The 19317-nt window shown below is 38.3% G+C and overlaps 1 protein-coding gene across 3 annotated transcripts in view; it reads left to right on the top strand.

Moving 5' to 3' along the window:
• pigg (phosphatidylinositol glycan anchor biosynthesis class G) overlaps nucleotides 1-19317 on the top strand; it is a 182196-nt gene that overhangs the window by 142809 nt on the left and 20070 nt on the right. Inside the window, exons 13-14 of one of the 3 annotated variants that reach the window (XR_007944506.1) lie at nucleotides 3887-3985; nucleotides 4196-4307. Coding sequence is in view for 2 of the 3 variants with exons in the window: in XM_051954048.1 (XP_051810008.1) it covers nucleotides 4196-4418 (223 nt within the window). In the remaining variant the exon portion in view is untranslated. Of the gene's footprint in view, nucleotides 1-3886; nucleotides 3986-4195; nucleotides 4663-19317 lie in introns of those variants that run through there. The other 2 variants (XM_051954047.1, XM_051954048.1) reach the window with 2 other exon arrangements.

Here is a 19317-nt window from a genome sequence, read left to right as displayed (position 1 = left end):
AGTGTCAGAAAGCTTGGTCTCAGTCGCAGGTCATGGGTCTTCCAACAGGACAACCATCCAAAACACACAGCCAAAAACACCCAAGAATGGCTGAGAGAAAAGCGTTGGACTATTCTAAAGTGGCCTTCTATGAGCCCAGATCTGAATCCCATTGAACATATGTGGAAGGAGCTGAAACATGCCATTTGGAGAAGACACCCATCAAACCTGAGACAACTGGAGCTGTTTGCTCATGAGGAGTGGGCCAAAATACCTGTTGACAGCTGCAGAACGCTCATTGACAAATACAGAAATCGTTTAATTGCAGTGATTGCCTCAAAAGGTTGTGCAACAAAATATTAAGTTATGGGTACCATCATTTTTGTCCAGCCCTATTTCATTAGTTTGTTTTTTTAAATAATTATGTTAATCAACAATTCAAAAGTGATGGCTGATTTTGATTATTTGATTTTCAATAAATTTTTATTTATTGTTACTTTTGTGAGTTTCAAGTGATTTCAGTGAGAATTGTGGGTTTTTCCTTCTTTAACTGAGGGGTACCAACAATTTTGTCCACGTCTGTAAAAGTTTGTTCAAAGTTCCTCTGACTGGGAATAGTGAAGTGAATAGAGGATGACCTGATTTTCAAAAGGTGTAAAGTTGAAGGCGGCGCATTTCTTTATTGTTTCACACAGCATCGCTTCTTTTATTTCCATCTTGTACAGTTTAAAATGACAAAAAAGAAAAATGGCCTGAAGCAAAACTAGTAACACCGTTTTTGGCAACTATCATAGCCTGTAAATGTTTTTGTAGCAGCTCTGTCATTCACTTTTTGTTTGGGGGATTTCAAGCCTTCTTTCTAGCAAAATTCTTCCATGATGTTGAGGTCGGAGGACTTTAAGTTCCATATCAGAGCCTTCAGCTTGCACCTCTTTGGGGAAAAATGTGGTAAAGATCAAGATTTTGTCCTCTTTTCATTTCAGCCGATTCACAGGCAGCATGGGTTTTGCTTCCAGAATTTGCTGGTATGAATCCATTCTTCTCTCAACCAGTGAAATGCTGCCACTGGCTGCAACACAAACCCAAAGTCTGAGCAGTCCACCGCTGTGCCGAACAGATGGAGGCATGTTATTTCCATGAAATTATGCACAGTTTTTCTCCAAACGTACCTTTGCACACTGCAGCCAGAAAGTTCTCTTTTAATTTCATTATTTGTTTCCAAAACACACCGTAGTGGTTTAGAAGTTCATCTGCAAACTTCTGTTACTAAATGTTTCAATGTTTCATTGAGAGGACACAGGAAAAGTTTTCTTCTGATGGTTCTTTCATGAAGGTCACATTTTGCCAGTTTATCAGTAAAACTGTGACTCCAGAGTCTGATAAATGTGCCAGGAGATCTTTTGTAGTTAAACAAGGGTTCTGATCATCTTTTCCAGCAGTTCTGTGAGTCAGTTTTCTTGATCTTATAGCACAACTTTACCTTCACCATTCCTGTAACCTGGGCTGCACAGTGCCTCAGTGGTTAGCACTTTTACCCTGCAGCTAAAAGATCCTGGGTTTGCATCCTAACTCTGCCCTGGGATCTTTCTGCGTGGAGTTTGCATGTTCTTCCTGTGTAGCGTGGGTTCTCCAGCTTCCTCCCACAGTCCAAAAACATCCATCCATCCATTACCTATACACCGCTTTATCCTCATTAGGGTCACAGGGGGCTGTAGTCTATCCCAGCTGACTTAGGGTGAAGACAGGAGACACCTTGGACAGGTCACCAGTCTGTCACAGGGCTACATATAGAGACAAACAATCATGTTTACGCCTACGGACAATTTAGAATAATCATCCATATCATCCAACACTGGACTGGACTGTTGGAGGAAGCCAGAAAAAACTCACACATGCACAGGGAGAACATGCAAACTCCATGCAGTAAGATCACTGGAAGGCCGGGACGTGAACCAGGAATCTTCTCACTGCAAGTCGGACGTACTAACAAAACAAAAACATGCTGAGGTTAACTGGGGATTCTAAATTGTCTGTATGTGTGAATGTGAGTGTGATTGTTTGTCTCTCTGTGTAGCTCTGTGATAAACTGTCCAGGTGTTCCCTGCCTTCACCCTGAAGCTTGTTTCATGCTCGATGCGTCTGCAAGGTCCATGCAGCTCCACGCGGACGAATTACGTCATTTTAGCAGCCATGCCCCCTCAGCGGAAAATTTCCATGTCCCGCACCTCCAAATTTTTCTGGCAACACGGATGGAGATGTGCGGAAAACACATATTCTGTGGGAAAATATGGCGGAAGAACAGGACCTCCTTGCAGCAGAAATTCAGAAATACAGGCATTTATACGATTCACTATCCGGTAAAGTGGTGTGAGCGATGGCAAACTTCTACTCTAGTACTGTGGTAGACGTGTGTTTACAATACTCTGCAGTTTGGGAGCAGACGACACGTGGAGTATAAAACCCACACGTGTTTTCTCGTGCAGATTCCAAGCGTCACGTTTGTGCAGAAAGCATGACCCAGGCTTTAGTCAACTGGGATAGACTCCAGCCCCCCATGACCCTACAGAGAATTAAGCGGTATATAGATAATGGATGGATGGATTCCTGTAACCTGCCATTTCTTAATCACATTAGGAACTGAGGAAACTGATGCCTGAAAACACTTTGCTATCTTCTTCCAGTGTCTCCTGCTTTCTGGCCACATTTAAATTATATTAATGTTCAGAGTGCAGCTGCTCAGAAGAGAGAATGTCTGCTGCTTGTTGGAAGAAGGTCTGAGGTGTAAATAAATTGTAGAATTGTAGGTGTAAATAATGTCAGAGCTTTAAGCTTTGAATTTCTATCACCTGACTACAAACCAACAAGGCAAGACAATCCTCTGAGAGCTCAACTTTGTCATGGTGCTCCTTTTTTCACTCTACCATTGGCCAGGACAGTAAGAATACACTCAATGTTGGTTACAAAATGTAATTTAAAAATATTATCTTTTGTTACCTGTGCCCCTTTTTTAGAGATCAGTTTGTCTACTCAAACAAATATACACAGTCAGTGAAATTCGAAAAAATTTCTGCATTTTACTGTATGATTTTGTCTTTCTGAAGAAATATAAGTTTCAGAGTTCAAAGAAGTAACACAATTCAGAACAAGTGGGATAATTTAGTTTAAACCTCACCAGTTTGCATCATTATTAAAGAGCTTTCATCATTTGTAAGGTCTGATTTCTCAACATACTTGTCTTCAGTCCAGACAGGTCGTATATTATGAAGCTAATAATAGCTTTGTTTCATTTGGTTACATCCCACATAGACATTGCAGTTGCTGGATAAAGAATGAGCAAACTTCCACTTGGTAAACTCTTCCTAGGATAAAAAAAAACTTGCAACTGTCTGCTGATCTCTTGTGTTGTTTGTCTGGTGGCTCCAGGGATGTAACTCGTGGGTGAAATTTTAGAAAAGTCTGGAAACTCTTTCTGTAAGTCTGCAAAACCAAAACTGAGGCTCTACAACTACATTTTTACTATATTTTTACTCAGATGTTAATGACTGCTTTTGCCTCTTAGACTGCAGAGCAACAGTGGTGTACATGCAGTTTGTCTTTTCTCTGTAGTTCAGTGCATTAAAACACATAATTGATTATTGGTATTGGTCACTCTTTGATACATTCTTGGCCAACAGTTGTGTCCATCCTCCTCCAAACTACCACATCTCCTACTTCATCCTCCTTGTCTTGGGATGAGGTTTGAAGTTCCTCCCCCTCAGCTGGGACTCTGCCTGTTACAATGAACAAGATCCCTGCACTAATTTCCGCATGTGTTTGACTAAGATGAAGTCTTTGTGTATCCGTGTGTGTTGGCTTCACATCCTCATCCTCCTAATCTCCTCGCTGCATCCGTCCTCCCATCATGCAGGTTTTAAAGTCATTAACTTCTTTATCGGAATTTGCCAGCAATCCGCATTATTGTGCGAAGATAATTGGATCAGACTCCTCTCCTGGGTACACGTGTAAGGTAAAGATGTGAAACTGTGGCTGTGAATTGTCAGACAATCTGTGACTCAACTTCTCCACGTATTATTTACAAAAATATAAAGCAGCTTAGGACGATCTTGGAACTTTTCTGTGTTGTTCTTCGGGAAGTTTGAATGTTTTTTTACAACTCAGAGTTTCCAGCTTCCCTCTCTGCAGTGCTTCACTGATGAATCCTTTTTCCCCTCTACAGGAGCCCCGTTGCAGTCGGACATGGTTGCTACTGTTTGGCCCTGCTGAGGTCTGTTCCAGCTGCAGCCTACATTGTGCTGGTGACTGTCCTGCGCTATCATCTCTTTATATGGAGCGTCTTCTCGCCCAAATTACTGTACGAATCCATGCACCTCCTGCTGACTGCAGGGGTCTGTCTCATCTTCAACACCATGGAGCAAAGCCACAGCTCAAGTAAGTCTTAGGGAGGCAAAGACTGAAAATCTGTGCAGAAGACATTGAGACTGTAACACACCACAGTAAACTCACCCTCATTTACCTTCATTTGTTCACAATATGTGAGTGGATGTTTCAGAAACAAGAGTCCATCTGAATTTTCCTGTAGGAATGCACTTGTAATGTATCTTTTGAGCAGTTTATTTAGATATTTCATTCTTTCCGGGAGGAGAAACATTGGAGGCTGAATAAAAGTGAGTTATTGTAAAGGTTTGTGAAGAAGAATAACTTTTTTAAACTGTAAATTACCTCAGGGATGAGTATACGCTGAGCTGCGGTGCTTCACGAGTGACTTTTATAGATATGAAGTACATGTGTTGAAGCTTTGGGTGCTTGCTCTGCTTCACAGTTGTTTTCACTAATTCTTGACTGAACTTTATTAGATTAAAGTTGGGTCCAGAGATGCAGGAAACTATGCGAGGTCGCCGAATTCTCAATTGGCTTCTTGTCAGACCACAGGTGTAGAGATAATAAAAGCAATTATGACTGGATTCCATTTAGCTGCTCCAGTTTCAGGGTCCTGCTTTTGTCCCTTTTGTTACAGCGAAACTTGAATAGAGCTGTTGTTATTGTTATTATGTGCTTTTCCCGTCATGACAAGTCTAAAGGTCTGCAACGAAAAAGGTGCATCGACTAATTACGAGTTTGTTTTGTCCTGACCTATAAGGTACAACAAAGCTAGCAGGAGATGTCAGTCAGAGTATGTGAGGAGCAGTTTAACCAGATTAAGGAAACACACTGAAGAACATTCCCTTTACAGAGGGGTCTCAGGTTAGCCTAGCCACGCTAGACAACCCACGGCAACGAATTTAATTTTCTGCCAGGGTGGGTCTAGTTACCCTCCATAAGGCTCGAGGTTGGATGCTCCTAAAACTGGCCGGACGAATCACCATGAAGTGTAGAGTCAGAAGGCGGGCGTAACTAAGTGACGACAGAGGTGCGATGATTCTGACAGAAACAACCGGCGCACAATAAATAGTTATCTTTTGATTCGGCTTTGGCCACAGTCCTTAAAGATTTGAAGCTAAAATTCAACTTGAAAGATAAACAAAGGACGGCACAGAAGTGTTTCATTGAGAAGAAAGACGTATTTGGACTTATGCCGACGGAATATGGCAAATCCTTAATATACCAGTTGGCTCCGCTGGTTGGGAAGCTAATGGGACTTAGCCACAATCCGGCGCTGTAGGAACTACGTCAGCCTATTCGTTGCGCTGATTGGTTGTATACCTACCCAATTGCTGCAGAGTGATTTGAAAGACAACCTTTTAGCCCGCCTCCCTCCCTGTCGAGCGTTCCTAGACCCTTGTGTCTTAAGAGCTGGGTCTAGCGCGGCTAGGCTAGTCTCAGGTTGGAATTCTGTTCCTACAGCACAACGTAATGTTATTTTTTCCCAAAGTTGGAGCTGACGTATGTACAGAAGTACATACTGTATGTTAGTGTGTGACTGAAGGTTAGTGTCCACTAGATCCGTCAACTTCCCACATCCCGTTCATTGTCTATGTGAAATGCACCGTATTGCATGCTGGTCCGGTGCGTTTTGAGCTGCGATCTGGTATGTTTCTCTGCAGCTCATTTGCATAAAGTAGACTCGACTTCTACTTTATGCAAATTCGATGCAGCAGGCACAGATCCGATGCATTGTTAAACCTTTGTCTAACTTAGACGTCGGTGAACTACAACCTGGACAGATTCAACAACTGCACAGGTGATTTCTTGCCTCAAATGCTTTCAGAAATACTTTTCGCTGAACTGTTCTTGTAATACAAGAGAAAGTTTGGGAGAAGTCATGTTTAGTCTGGCTGGAAATCCAGGAGTAAATCCCAAGTCGATGTGTTTGTCCAGTCAGGGGCAGACAGGATAGTTGGAGAAGAAGGTTGGCAGGAGTTGAACATCGGCTACTGATTTCAAGTATGTACTCGCCACCAAGCAGGCGATTTTCAGATGTGGTGCATTTGCATGCAGGAAAAACGCATCTAGTGGACATGTAGCATTAGGCCAAGCAACCGGCCGATGTTCGTCTGTGTTTCACCCTTTTCCGAGTGTTTCATTATATGTAATTTTACTTTCGTTGACATGGCTTTCCTTTTCTTCAAAGCACTGCCACCATAATTGTCTGACTTACGCTTGAGATCTATCATGAAGGGCAAAAAGTTTCCAAAAAACCCAACACAAACAAAAGAAACCGAATGTAGCACAATCCAATGTGGTGATCAGCTGGTGAATGTAAACAAAGCCGTCTTCCTCGTACAGTGCGACATGATGACGTATTTATCCGCTTTCATCACCAACTAGTTTCCACTTGAAATTTGTTTTAATGTTGTAAACGCCGTACGTCGGACTGATGGAACAAGATCTTAATTTATGGGAGGTGGTGACGTAACCACGAAACCCTGAAGGTCGAGAACGTCGTAAACCGAGCACCTCTTGTGTTCTGATAAAATACCCCCTCGTTGCGTTTGACATTTTGAAAATGGCGACCCAAACTTGTGTTTGATAACTTCTGTTAATGTTTATGAGTATTGAAACTTCACCAGTTCCTTCATAGGTTCAGGATTGTGTTTCTTTAAAGTGTATTTTCAGATGGGATCAGCAGTTGAAGTTATTTCAGGTAGTCTGTTTGCTGCTTTTTGTGAGACATTAAACTAATTTTATCAAATTAACAACACAGATCTTTTCACAGATGGATGTCTGGAGAAAACTGTGGATGATTCAAGAATGTGATTAGTTATTTATTACAATACATTTATGCTTTAATGGGTTCATAATAAAGCTTTTTCTCAGCTTCTGTTTTGACATGAAATAGGTGTCACTGATCACATTAATGAAGTCTGTGTTCCTAAATAGAGCAGAACTTCCATTAAAGTGAAAATAGACTTGTTTTCCACTTTAACTTATCATTATGAAGTGCTATAAATGTTGATTACACAATGTAATGGCTATAGAATAATGACACCATCAGCGCTTGGATCGGTTCCCAATTCTGTCTGCCGCCGGGAAGGAAAACTCCAGAGAAAGTGAAGGCGTGATTTATGGTTAAAGGAACAAACGGAGCGTCTGCAAAAACTGAACCTGAGAGAAAAAGAGCTTCTCTGTCGGAGGAGGTAAAGAAGAGAGTGATAGAAACTTCAGGCAGTCGCTCCATTATCAGACCTCTGGAGCTTCTGAGGTTTCAAAACAGACATTATTTCTGTCGGGTCAGTAACGAGGCTGAACTATTAATCAATCTCAAACTGCTGTTAGAAACAATGCAATTAGCAGATCCAAATGCTGCAGTTTAGGATATACATTATGCAGGGTTTATTTATTAACATTAATACTTTATGTAAGTTGATTGCAGAATGAACCAGACTTAATGCTGCTCCTGAGCCATAAATGGCCAACCTGTTTCAGTGTTGGAGACTGTTTACAGAAAAGTCCTATTGTTTTCTTCTTGGAATTTTGTTATTTTTAATCTTTATTACTTTTTTTATTTGGCTTAACACAGTCACAGCTTTTGTGCTCATTGTTATATCTCTTGTACCACTTAAATTAAGTCATAAATACGTGTTGGAAGCAGTTTATATCTTTGAGTTTTCATATTTGCACTATAACATAGATTTTATTTTAATGGCGTCTCAAAAAAATATCCATCACACGTTTTAAGTCTGTGACAAAATGAATATTAATGTAATAAAAAATCTGTTGGATATTATAGTTTAGTCCAAGCCTGTAGGTAACAAAGCCTGCATACTTTGTGATACTTCCTACTGCCTTTATCAAAGCAGTCAGATTAGAGTTTCTATTTCAAACTAGACTCTTTGCTTTCTTCTTTTGGACAGCTGCTGCCATGTCGTTAAAGTCGCTGCTGTTTTCTGTTAATAGCCAAATAGACACCAGGAAATTCTTTCTTCTCCTTTTTTGTCGACCGTTTTATGTCCTGTTTTGTTGGTCGTTGTGTAGTTCTAAGAGAAACGAGACAAAAGCTTGTCTGTGGCCACTTTAATGAAACTTTTGTTCTGTGATTAGTAACACCTAAGTTTATCTGCCATCTAAGGTGTAAAAGACCCTTACTGTAATAACCTCTCGCATTCTAAATGTATTCTTTTTTATTTCTGTTCTTTCTAAATAATCAGATTCGTCCACAGCTTCCTCCAAGCATCCATTACCTTGAACTGGTCCCACTGAAGTCACTGTAGAACAACAGAAAACAGAAATGTGATGTATAAAAAGAGATGCATTATGGTTTTTAGCTCAAATTCTTCTACTTCTAATTGAGTTTTAATCACTTCAGCAGCAATTGTAGTGTGTCGACAAACATTTTTGATGCATAAAATAACAGCTAGGTGTCTGCTGTCCATTAGGAACGCCAGAGTTTCCACATTCAGCCTTTATTTTATTTCAGTTTGTCTCAGAACTGATTCAGCTGTAGTTATTTTACACAGAGGTATCATGTGTAACACAATCACAAATTAGTCACAAAGGTTTAAAAACAACACAATTTTGAGAAAATGCACAGTCCTATTTGGTGATTTTTAGTTCACATGTTCAGCTTGAGATGTAAATTCGGGAAAAAAATGCCAAATCATTCTTGTGTGGATTTGGATGCTTAAGTCATAAAATTTCTTGCGTCTGGCAGCAAATTGCAGACTCATAAACATCCTTAATGTCCCTCCATATCTGAAAATACCACCAAAGTAAAGCTGGTGAATAAGCTGGCTCCAATCCAAAGCAATAAGAGTGTTGAGCCAAAAAAGCAAGCAAAGTGTCGCTGTCCAAGTACGTATGGAGCCATTGTGTTATTACCAAATCTCAGGTGTCGCTCAGACTGAGAGTAAAATCTGAAAATGGGAGCAGAGTAAAGACTGGTGTCCAAGTTTCATCAAACCTCCTGAACTATCTGTTTCTGTTACATCACTAATAAAAATGTACAAAACGTGACGTAAAGCAGAAAACAGGAGCAAACTCCTCCTGTTCCAGCTTGTATTCTGTTGACTCCTGAGCGTCTGTGATGTCAGTGAACAGCTGTGACTCACTTCAAAGCTCTTTTTTGATTATAAACCTGGCAAATTCTAACATCATCGCCCTTGCGACCTGAGAAAAAAGAAGCGAGCTGAAAGATTGAGTGTTAAAGCTACAGTGCGCAACTTTTCTCCTCCCGGCGAAAAAAGTGAATCGTGAGTTCCCGCCCCAACACTTGTCACTCACCTTGATGAGCTGTCTGCCTTGAAACAGCATCTCGCCAGAGGCTAAGATCACTGACATCCCCCCAGCTGCCACAGGCGTTGGAGAAGCAGATGCCAAACCAGAAAAAAGAGGGTGAAAATAAAAACTAGAAAAACTGTGCTGCTGTTCGGTGTGTTTCTGAATAGATTTCATGTGATGCAAGACGAGCTTTGTTTCGTAGTCATCGCCGCCGCTCACCTTGACAGGGACCTCACTGTCGACTGCGCTGACAGAAAATGGAATTTAAATGTCCCGAACATCATTGGAAAGTCAGACAAACAAGGGGATTTGCATTTGAATGCACAGAGTCGGAGGCAGACACATGCTGCATATGGATCACCGCAGGTCGGCCGGTTTGCATTGGAAGCAGGAACACATTTGGCTTTTAGGTAAAAAAAAAAAAAAAAAGGTTCAAAGATAAATTGACCCTCCTCTAAACTGGCAGCATGACTGCTGTCAAGTGCCTTTTCCTCTCTTTAGCTCAACAAGGAATATCATACACAGACTTCAAACAAGTTCTTGACGTAAATAGTTGATGAAGCAGATAATTGTCTACATCACTGGTGAGGGTTCCTCTGTCATGGTTCGGCCATCTTTACAAACTCAGCTTTTAAACCACCAGATGTTGAGTTTCTTCTTTCTTCGTGTATCTGATTGTTATTCTTGGAGGTGATTTAGAATAATTTAAAGCGAGCAGCAATACGCATCCTCAGATGGGGATGGATTTTCTGTTGCAAAAGATAAAAATGAATGTCGTTATGGACTTACTCACTCAGTGTGTTTTCTACGGTGCAGACGATGAATTATGCTTGATGGAGTAACATCCATCTGCATCTCATCAGCCTCTGAGATCAACACTGTGACCCTGCTTCATAATACTGACCAGTTCTGTGGAGTTTGAGGAACTCCTGGAGCCATTTTAGGACACTAAGTTGGACTTTATTGTTATTGTGGCGATTTAAATGCTTTTTTGGGGGGGTCTAATAATAATTTCTGTTAATTTTGAACAAATCAAAAGTAAAAAATGTCATTTCTGAAGGAGCCCCTATGATGCTTTTTGGGTTTTTCCACTTTCCTTCCATGTGTTTTAGTGTTTTTTATGCATGTAAACGATTTGAAAATGTGCAAAGTCAGCACCAAAATGGAGTGATTCTCTCCCACAGAATCAGTTTTGCTGCCTGAAACTACTCGTTTGAAGTCCAGGCTTTTCTTCTGTCACACATCTGCATCACTATGTAAACAATTTGCTTGGTAGCTGCACCTTTCCCCATACTCAGAGATCCAGGGTTGTAATATTAAAAATAATAATAATAATAATGTTTCATTTGTATAACACCTTTCTTGCAACACTATACTAAATAAAAACTAAGCAAAATGAATTAAATACAATATCAGAAGAATCACAAAGACTGTTGATCCCTGAGAGAAAATTATGTTCAAGTCCCAGAAAGTTAAGCAGTAGAAAATAAAATAAGATAAACATAAGTAGAAAAATATGTCCTAAATATAAACATAGGTGGAAAAGTGTAAAAAAAAAAAAAAAAAAAAAACTTTGCACTGTACTAAATAAATAGACTACTGTTCAAAAGTTTGGGGTCACCCAGACAATTTCATGTTTTCTATGAAAACTCACACTTTCATTCATGTGCTAACATAACTGCACAAGGGTTTTCTAATCATCAGTGAGCCTTTCAACACCATTAGCTAACACAATGTAGCATTAGAACACAGGATGATGGTTGCTGGAAATGTTCCTCTGTACCCCGATGGAGATATTCCATTAATAATTAACCGTTTCCTGCTAGAATAGTCATTTACCACATTAACAGTGTCTAGACTGGAAAAAATGCTCCTCTCAAAACAAGAAAAACAAAAACTTGTTTTATAGAACTTTTACCTTGAAATAAGTGAAAAATCTGCCAATAGAACAAGTGAAAAATGTCTTGGTAAGATTTCTTTAAATAAGATTTAATATTTAGAATATTGAGATCTTAAAATTAGCTGGAAAAACTTATTTTAAGCTGTATTTTACCAGGATTGTCAAGCTTAGGTGTCTTAACCCTCCTGTTGTCCTCATTTACAGCACCAAAAATATTGTTGTCTTGTTTGAAAAAAAAATCCCCAAATTCAGCAAAAAATTCCCCCAAATTTCTAAAAAATTTGCAAAATCTTCAGGAAGAAAATTTGTTAAAAATGTCCCTTAAAAGTTTTATTTTTTTTAAAAATCCCCAAATTTGGCAAGAAATAAAAAATTTTAAAATGTAAAAATTGTCAATATATTCAAATAATGAATTAAAATCTTCCAAAAAAATCCATGATTTTATATATATATATATATATATACATATATGTAATCATGGATTTTTTTCAGAAATTCAGAAAAAAATAAACCAAAATCGAATTTCGCTGGATTTTGGTTGATTTTTTTCTGAATGTTCTTAAAGAAAATTTTAGAAGTTTTACTGATATCAGTAAAACTTCTAAAATTTTCTTTAAGAACATTCAGAAAAAAATCAACCAAAATCCAGTGAAATTCGATTTTGGTTTATTTTTTCTGAATTTTCTTAAAGAAACATTATTTTAACATTTCTTTTTTCCACCAAAAAAAGTTCAAAAATTTCCCAAAAAGTTTGAACATATAGAAGTTTTCACTGTGAAAATATCTGTGTTTTTTCCACATTTTTATTTGACCTGCAGGACAACATGAGGGTTAAAAAAAGATAATTTCAAGATTGTTTGATTTAACAAGATATTTAAGATGCGTTGTCTTAAAACAAGTCCCTCCATCTTGCTGAAATGTCACTTGTTAAGAGAATTTATCTTAAATTAAGTGGGATGAGACATTTTGACTAAAAATAAGACAAATAGACTTTGTAAGATTTAGAGTTTTTGCAGTGACTGTATTTCTGATTCATTTAATATTATCTTCATTGGGGGAAAAAAATGCTTTTCTTTCAAACATGAGGACATTTCCAAGTGACTCCAAACCTTTGAACAATGTATTTTATAGTGATGGAGTTATAAATGTGTATTGCACACAGTAGATATCGTATATAAAGCACTATAATGTAGAAACAAAGCAGTATCCATGAATAATATTAAAAGCAAGCAGGTATACAAATAAGACTGACATCACATATGTCCTTGTAGGTGGTGCCAGAAGAAGACTGGAGGTAAAAAGTTGTGTTTGTTGGTGCCATTTTAAAGTTTTACCTGAGTTTTCCTGTCTGATATCTTTTAATGTCCTACAGCTTGGAAGAAAACCTGAAAAACACATCTGGGTGAGTTCTGGGCAGCCAGAAAGCAGCATCAGTACAGGATGTAAGAGCTTGTAATGGGACATAAAGCAGCAGGGAATCTGTGATATTGGCCATTAAGAACTTTTTATACAAGTAAAAGGACGATAAATTCAATTCTATAAGTTACAGGGAGCCAGTGCAGAGTTGCCAAGACTGGAGTCTAACAGCACAAGTGTGGTTTTCAATTCAAGCTCACATTTTAGGAAGTCCAGTAAGAAGTGCATTAGGACAGTCTCATATACTAGCATTACTTTGCTTTGCTAGCTGACCAATCAGAGTAGAAGGCTGACCTTAAAGAGACAGGATCTAAAACGAAGAGTAGCTGCAGTACAAAATGCAAAAACAATGTGTTTTTTAACCTAGAGGCAATCTAAACATATCATATTAAACCTCCAACATAAGATTGTGTGCAGAATATGGGCTCTTTAAATAACCTGTGAGGATGAGACAGTGAGCTGCAGTCAGGTGTAAGAAAAGACACAAAGGTCATCGATCATCACTTCAAAACATGTGGCTGAGAGTATCTAAAAGCAGATCTGGGTCAAAGCTTGACTCACAAGAAGAGAGAGATCCTGATAATGGCGTTGTTAGAGCGTCTTGAGTCTTTTATTTCCTGTCCACGTGTCTGCAGCGGTGCAGGACGAAGCCTCAGAGCCGCCTCTCACAAATCTGATGGGGCGACGCTCTGTGTTAAAATCATCCCTCTGTATCCAAACACCCAGCAGCCCATGAAATGGATCAGAATAATTGTTTTGTTTGCACGGTTGACAGCTTGTAAGCATGTGTTGTACGTTGCATCAATACTGGACTGTGTTTTCATTTCCCAACTCCATGTTTGATGAAAGGACTTTTGTATTTCTGTGCAACCCTGAATTTAGATTATCTTTGTCTATAGTGTTAAAATCAAAGCTTTTTTCATACTGAGATTATGTACTGTTAATGTAAAAAAAATCCTGTTAACCCTCGTGTCGTCCTGTGTGTCAAATTGACCTGTTTTAAAGTTTGAAAATGTGGAGAAAGAAAACATTTTTATGTCCACATTTTCAACATTTTGGCAAATTTTTGAACATTTTCTGGTGGAAAAAGGAAATGTTAAAATGTTTCTTTAAGGACATTCACAAAAACATCAACCAAAATCCAGCGCTGGATTTTGGTAGATTTTTTTTGTGAATGTTCTTAAAGAAAATATTAGAAGTTTAACTGATATATATGTGTAATCACTTTAGATAATTTTAGGATTTTTTGGAAGATTTTTACTCATTTTTTGAAAATATTTACAAGAATTTTCTTGCCAAATTTGGGGGATTTCTTCAAAATACATGTTTTAAAGAATTATTGGAATTTTCTTCCTGAAGGTTTTGCAAATTTTAAGTAATTTGGGGAATTTTTTTGCTGAATTTTTGGATTTTTTTCAGACAAAGAAACAATTTTTTTGGCGCCGGTAAATGAAGACAACAGGAGGGTTAATGAGTGAAAGTTTCTCCTGTTAACATCCAGCTTTGTTTCTTGTAGTTTAAGCTAACTATGCAATATGTCCTGTTTATGTTTTCAGGCATTTTTACTGCTCTGCCTATCTGTGATCTTTATATCGAATCAATTGTTGCACTTGAATGAAATGAAATCACCCTTCATTTTAACCTTTTTACCTGTTTTGCCGTCTGCGTTTTCTACCTGAGTTGAGGCTTATTTGTTGCAAAGCTCTGCAACAAACGTGAAAGAAAGAAAAGTGATTAACCAAAATTCTTCAAACACGTTGTATATGTTCTTAAAATCTAAATAAATGACTTGCTCTCAAGCATAATTCAGATTTCTGTGTGATTTTTGTCAATGATTAAAACTATAAAAATGAACTTTCACAGGCAGATTTTGGCTGAACGATCACATCTTTTAAGCAGACCATTGTAATAAGATCCCGCACACATTTTCCTCCTGTGGTATCAGTGATTAGTTGCCCATTAAATTGTCTTTCAGCTTCATGCAGCCTGGGTGGAGGCCATCTGTCTTCAGCCTCAGCCTGCTCTGGAGGACAGATGACATATGATACACTTTCACTGCAGCTTCTCCAGTCAAAGTTTCCTCCTGACTTCGTAAAACTGGACAAGAAACCATGTGTGAAAGTGCACGTCGTGTGTCTTTACGTACTGTATAGTAGTAGGAGGATGATAATTTAGTAATCATCCCTGCTATCTGCTATCTATCTGCTATCCACCCACTAAATAATTATTTTATGCCTTCAGGAGCTGGACTTTAATGCCACCATTAAAGGAACCACACATTCCACACTGTGCTTTCTTCTGAGTAGGAGTCTCTCTAAAAACCTCCAAAGATGATGATGCATTGAAGATATATTATTGAGAAACACAAAGCTCAATTCAGTAGGTTTTTAATGAAAGGTGTTCAACACTAAAAATGTACAGAAACATGAGGCATTAGGCAGCATCCTTACGTTTGTCTGTGTTCAGTTTGGCTTCTACATATAGACAGGTGACAAATTAAAGAAAAAAACAACATGAAGTGTCCTTTTAATGCGTTGGGTCACCACTGGCAGCCAGAATAGCTTCAGTACTTCTTCTCTGTGTGTAAAACTCTGCTGAAGGGATGAACACCTATTCTTTCATTTGGTGTTTTGATGATGGTGGTAGAGAGCTCACTGCAAAAACTCAAAATCTTACCAAGTCTATTTGTCTTATTTTGAGTCAAAATGTCTCATCTCACTTGAATTAAGATAAATTCTCTTAACAAATGACATTTCAGCAAGATAGAGGACTTGTTTTAAGACAATCCATCTTAAATATCTTGTTAAGTCAAACAATCTTGAAATTATCTTGTTTTGAGATGAATTTTACAAGAAAACTCAAAATAAGTTTAACCCTCGTGTCATCCTGTGGGTCAGATTGACCCGTTTTAAAGTTTGGAAATGTGGAAAAAATTATTTTTACAGTGAAACTTCTGATGTCTGCATTTTCAACTTTTTTGGGAAATCTTTGAACATTTTTTTGTGGAAAAAAAGAAATGTTAAAACTGTTTCTTAAGAAAATTCACAAAAAAAAATCAACCAAAATCCAGCGAAGTTTGCTGGTTGATTGTTTTGTGAATGTTCTTAAAGAAAAAAGAAAAAAGCAATCCCAATTCTTAAAGAAAAAGTTTTACTGATATATATGTATTCATTTTAGATATTTTTAGGATTTTTTGGGAAGATTTTTACTCATTTTTAAAAATTATTTACAAGAATTTTCTTGGCAAATTTAGGGGATTTTTTTAAAATATAACTTTTAAGGGAAACTTTTAAGGAATTATTGAAATTTTCTTCCTGAAAGTTTTGCAAATTTTCAGAAATTTGGAGAATGTTTTTGCAGATTTTTTTGTATTTTTTCAGACAAAGAAACTATTGTTTTAGTCCCTGTAAATGAAAACAACAGCAGGGTTAAAACGTCTCAAATTAGGAGGTTACATGAAAGCAAAAATATATATATTTTTTTAAAAAACTACTTTTTTTTAGCTTATCTAGCTGGTGATGGTCTGTATAAACTGAGCTGTTGCTGGCTTGAGAGTTTGCTTCAGACCCCAGCTGCCAGTCATTTCAGCTGATTAGCTCAAATCAGAGCTCTAGAGATAGTAAGAGTTGCGACACTCATGCTCTCGCAGCGGGGCGGTCACGTGGTTCATGTAAGCCTGAATAGTTCCAAACAGGCAGTGCTGTCATTTCCTTCTATGGGACTGAGAGCGTCGATTTCACGGTAAAAAAAAAGGAATAAAATCACACCTCCAAGTACTTGTTTGATTATTAATTCTTTGGAGTATGTATGTAAATGTCAGTTTTACATTTTGAGCCGTAAGGTGACATATTCAAGACACTTTTGGGGTTTGGGAGGGAATGTTTCACATTCGTGTTAGCATGGAAAATCGACTTTTACACAGAAATGTAAGATGATTGAAGATGTTAATTTTTGCCCAGCTGGATTATTGTATTTCCAGACAATGTCTATATTTCTCTGATTCACTTACCCGTAGTCTAGGAGTTATTGAAAAGTAGAGTAACAACAGTCCATTCAGCAGATAGTGTCCAGCCACTTCTGATGAGGCAGGAGTTGACTCACTATAACCATTTTAAGACATACACAAAATATATATATATTCAAGAATAACAACTCATTATGCTTTGATGAATGAAATAGTATGTTTTATTGACAATGGGAGAAACAATGAGGGTCTTCGTGTCTTCAGTGACTGCTCTCGGGATACTGGCAGATAGATAGATACGATAGATATTAATAAATATATTTGTTAAATACTTACAAGTATAAGTTTATGCATTATAAAGGGTCTCATATAAAGGACGTAGTCTTGACAATTAAAAAGAGGTAGCGATGTAGCTAGGTAGGTTTCAAAGAACAGCTAACAAGCACAAGGCAATGCCTGAAAGTCGGTCATCTGCCAATATTCACAAATACAGATAAATGTATGCACCACAAAGGGCTTCTGATATAATATAAAGACGTTAAAATTGAAAAGAGGGAGCGACTCATCAACAATTAATCCGTCAATATATCTCTGGAGATAACTTCACAGCTAACAGCAGAGTCGAGCTAAAAAAAGTAGCAGAAATTCGGTCGTCTACCAAGATAAAAAATATATATAATTACGCTGCGCAAATACAAATAAAGCTCAGCATATGCATCATAAAGAGCCTCTGATAAAATATAGGCAGTTGACAATTCAAAAGAGGTAGGCATTTCATCAACTTACCTCCACATATACTCAACAACCTGCAGTACAAATGAACGGTGGCTGTCACTGTCGAAGCGGTGCTTGGAACTAAACAAGCCTCCACAACCCGGAAGTAGACCGAAAGAAAGCGTACAACGGCACCCTATGGGAGTGTCGCAACTCTTACTATCTCTAGGGCTCTGGCTCAAATCTGCCCTTCTCCCCGCCTCCTGACCCGTCTGATTGGGACACCACCTGGTTTCCTCCTCCAGCTGACTGCAGCCATCATCACACCTGAACATAAATCCACAACCAGCCTCACAGTCAAGGCAGCTGGGATTTAATGTGAGCACTTTCTGTCTTTGTGTTTTGTGTAAAAGGTCTGTTAGCAGCTGTTGCTCGTTGCCTGTCGTTGGTTTGTGTTTGAAGGCACTCGTTTGTTCAATTTCTGTTAATAGATGTTGGTGTTGCTAATGAGTTTAAGTTTGGCAAAGGAGTTTAGCTGTTTTATGTAGCTCTGTTAGCTTTCGCTTGGTTTTATTTGGTTCTTTGATTTAGCAACACCCACTAGCTCTGTTTACTTTGCTGAATATCCCCATTTCTGTCACTAACCGATTAATTCCATGATCTAACCAATAACAGCAATTGTTTTGTTTGTTTTTATTTCTTCCAGCTGACCCTAGACAGCTGAATCGTAGCACATACGATATGATTTACATCATTTGTATCAAACCATTCAGTGACCCATTGTGCCCTATGGATTAGGACAAAAATGTGTCATCAAAGGATGAAATTGATCTGTCAGAACAACATTGTATCAATTTGCAGTGACTGTCCCCTCTACTGGGACAAATGGACCCAAACCATCCCAGTAAAATGCCCCCACAGTGTACCAGAGCCACCAGATCACCTGTAATGGTCAAGGGGTCATGTTTTCCTTTAATTTCTCACCCATTTGTGTATTTTTTTTTACCATTTCCTTCTTGATTTTATGACATTCAATCTCTAATTTGTATGTTTAAAAAAAAAAATTTTAGTTACCCACGTTCATGTTATTCTAATCGTAACGCAAAGTGTCTTTGGAAGGTGTTGGGTTGCCATCTGTGGCCAGAACAGCTTCAATGCTCCTTGGTATTATATCTTTGGGTTTCTGGAACTCTACTGGAGAGATAAAACCATTTTTCTGATAAATAATCCCTCATTTGTTGCTTTGATGATGGTGATGGAGAGCGCTGTCTCTCACTTTGGTCCCAGATGTCCCACTAGTGTTCAGATGGTTGAAGATCAGGTGACTGTAAAGGCCTCAACATATTACTCACATTGTTTTCAACAAACCATCAGCGACTGCTAATGCAATATTGGTGGGCATTGTCATCGTGGAGAAGGAAACACTCATCAGAATAGAAATCTTTCATCACAACCTAAAGTGGACCCAAACATCCCATCACCAAAGGGTGTTGGGACGCCATATGTAGCCAGAACAGCTTCAGCACTCCTTAATATTGATTTTCCAAGTCTCTGGAACTCTATTGGAAAGATAAACACCATTTGTCCAGTAAATATTTTCTCATTTGGTGTTTTAATAGATGATGGTAGAGAGCACTATTTAACATCTTGGTCCAGAATTCGCCAAAGTTTTCATTTAGTTGAGATTAGG

Source organism: Acanthochromis polyacanthus, chromosome 10, assembly GCF_021347895.1.
Source record: "Acanthochromis polyacanthus isolate Apoly-LR-REF ecotype Palm Island chromosome 10, KAUST_Apoly_ChrSc, whole genome shotgun sequence".
NCBI lineage: Eukaryota > Metazoa > Chordata > Actinopteri > Pomacentridae > Acanthochromis > Acanthochromis polyacanthus.
Note: the sequence above shows the minus strand (reverse complement) of the source record. Positions and strands in the feature narration are given on the sequence as shown.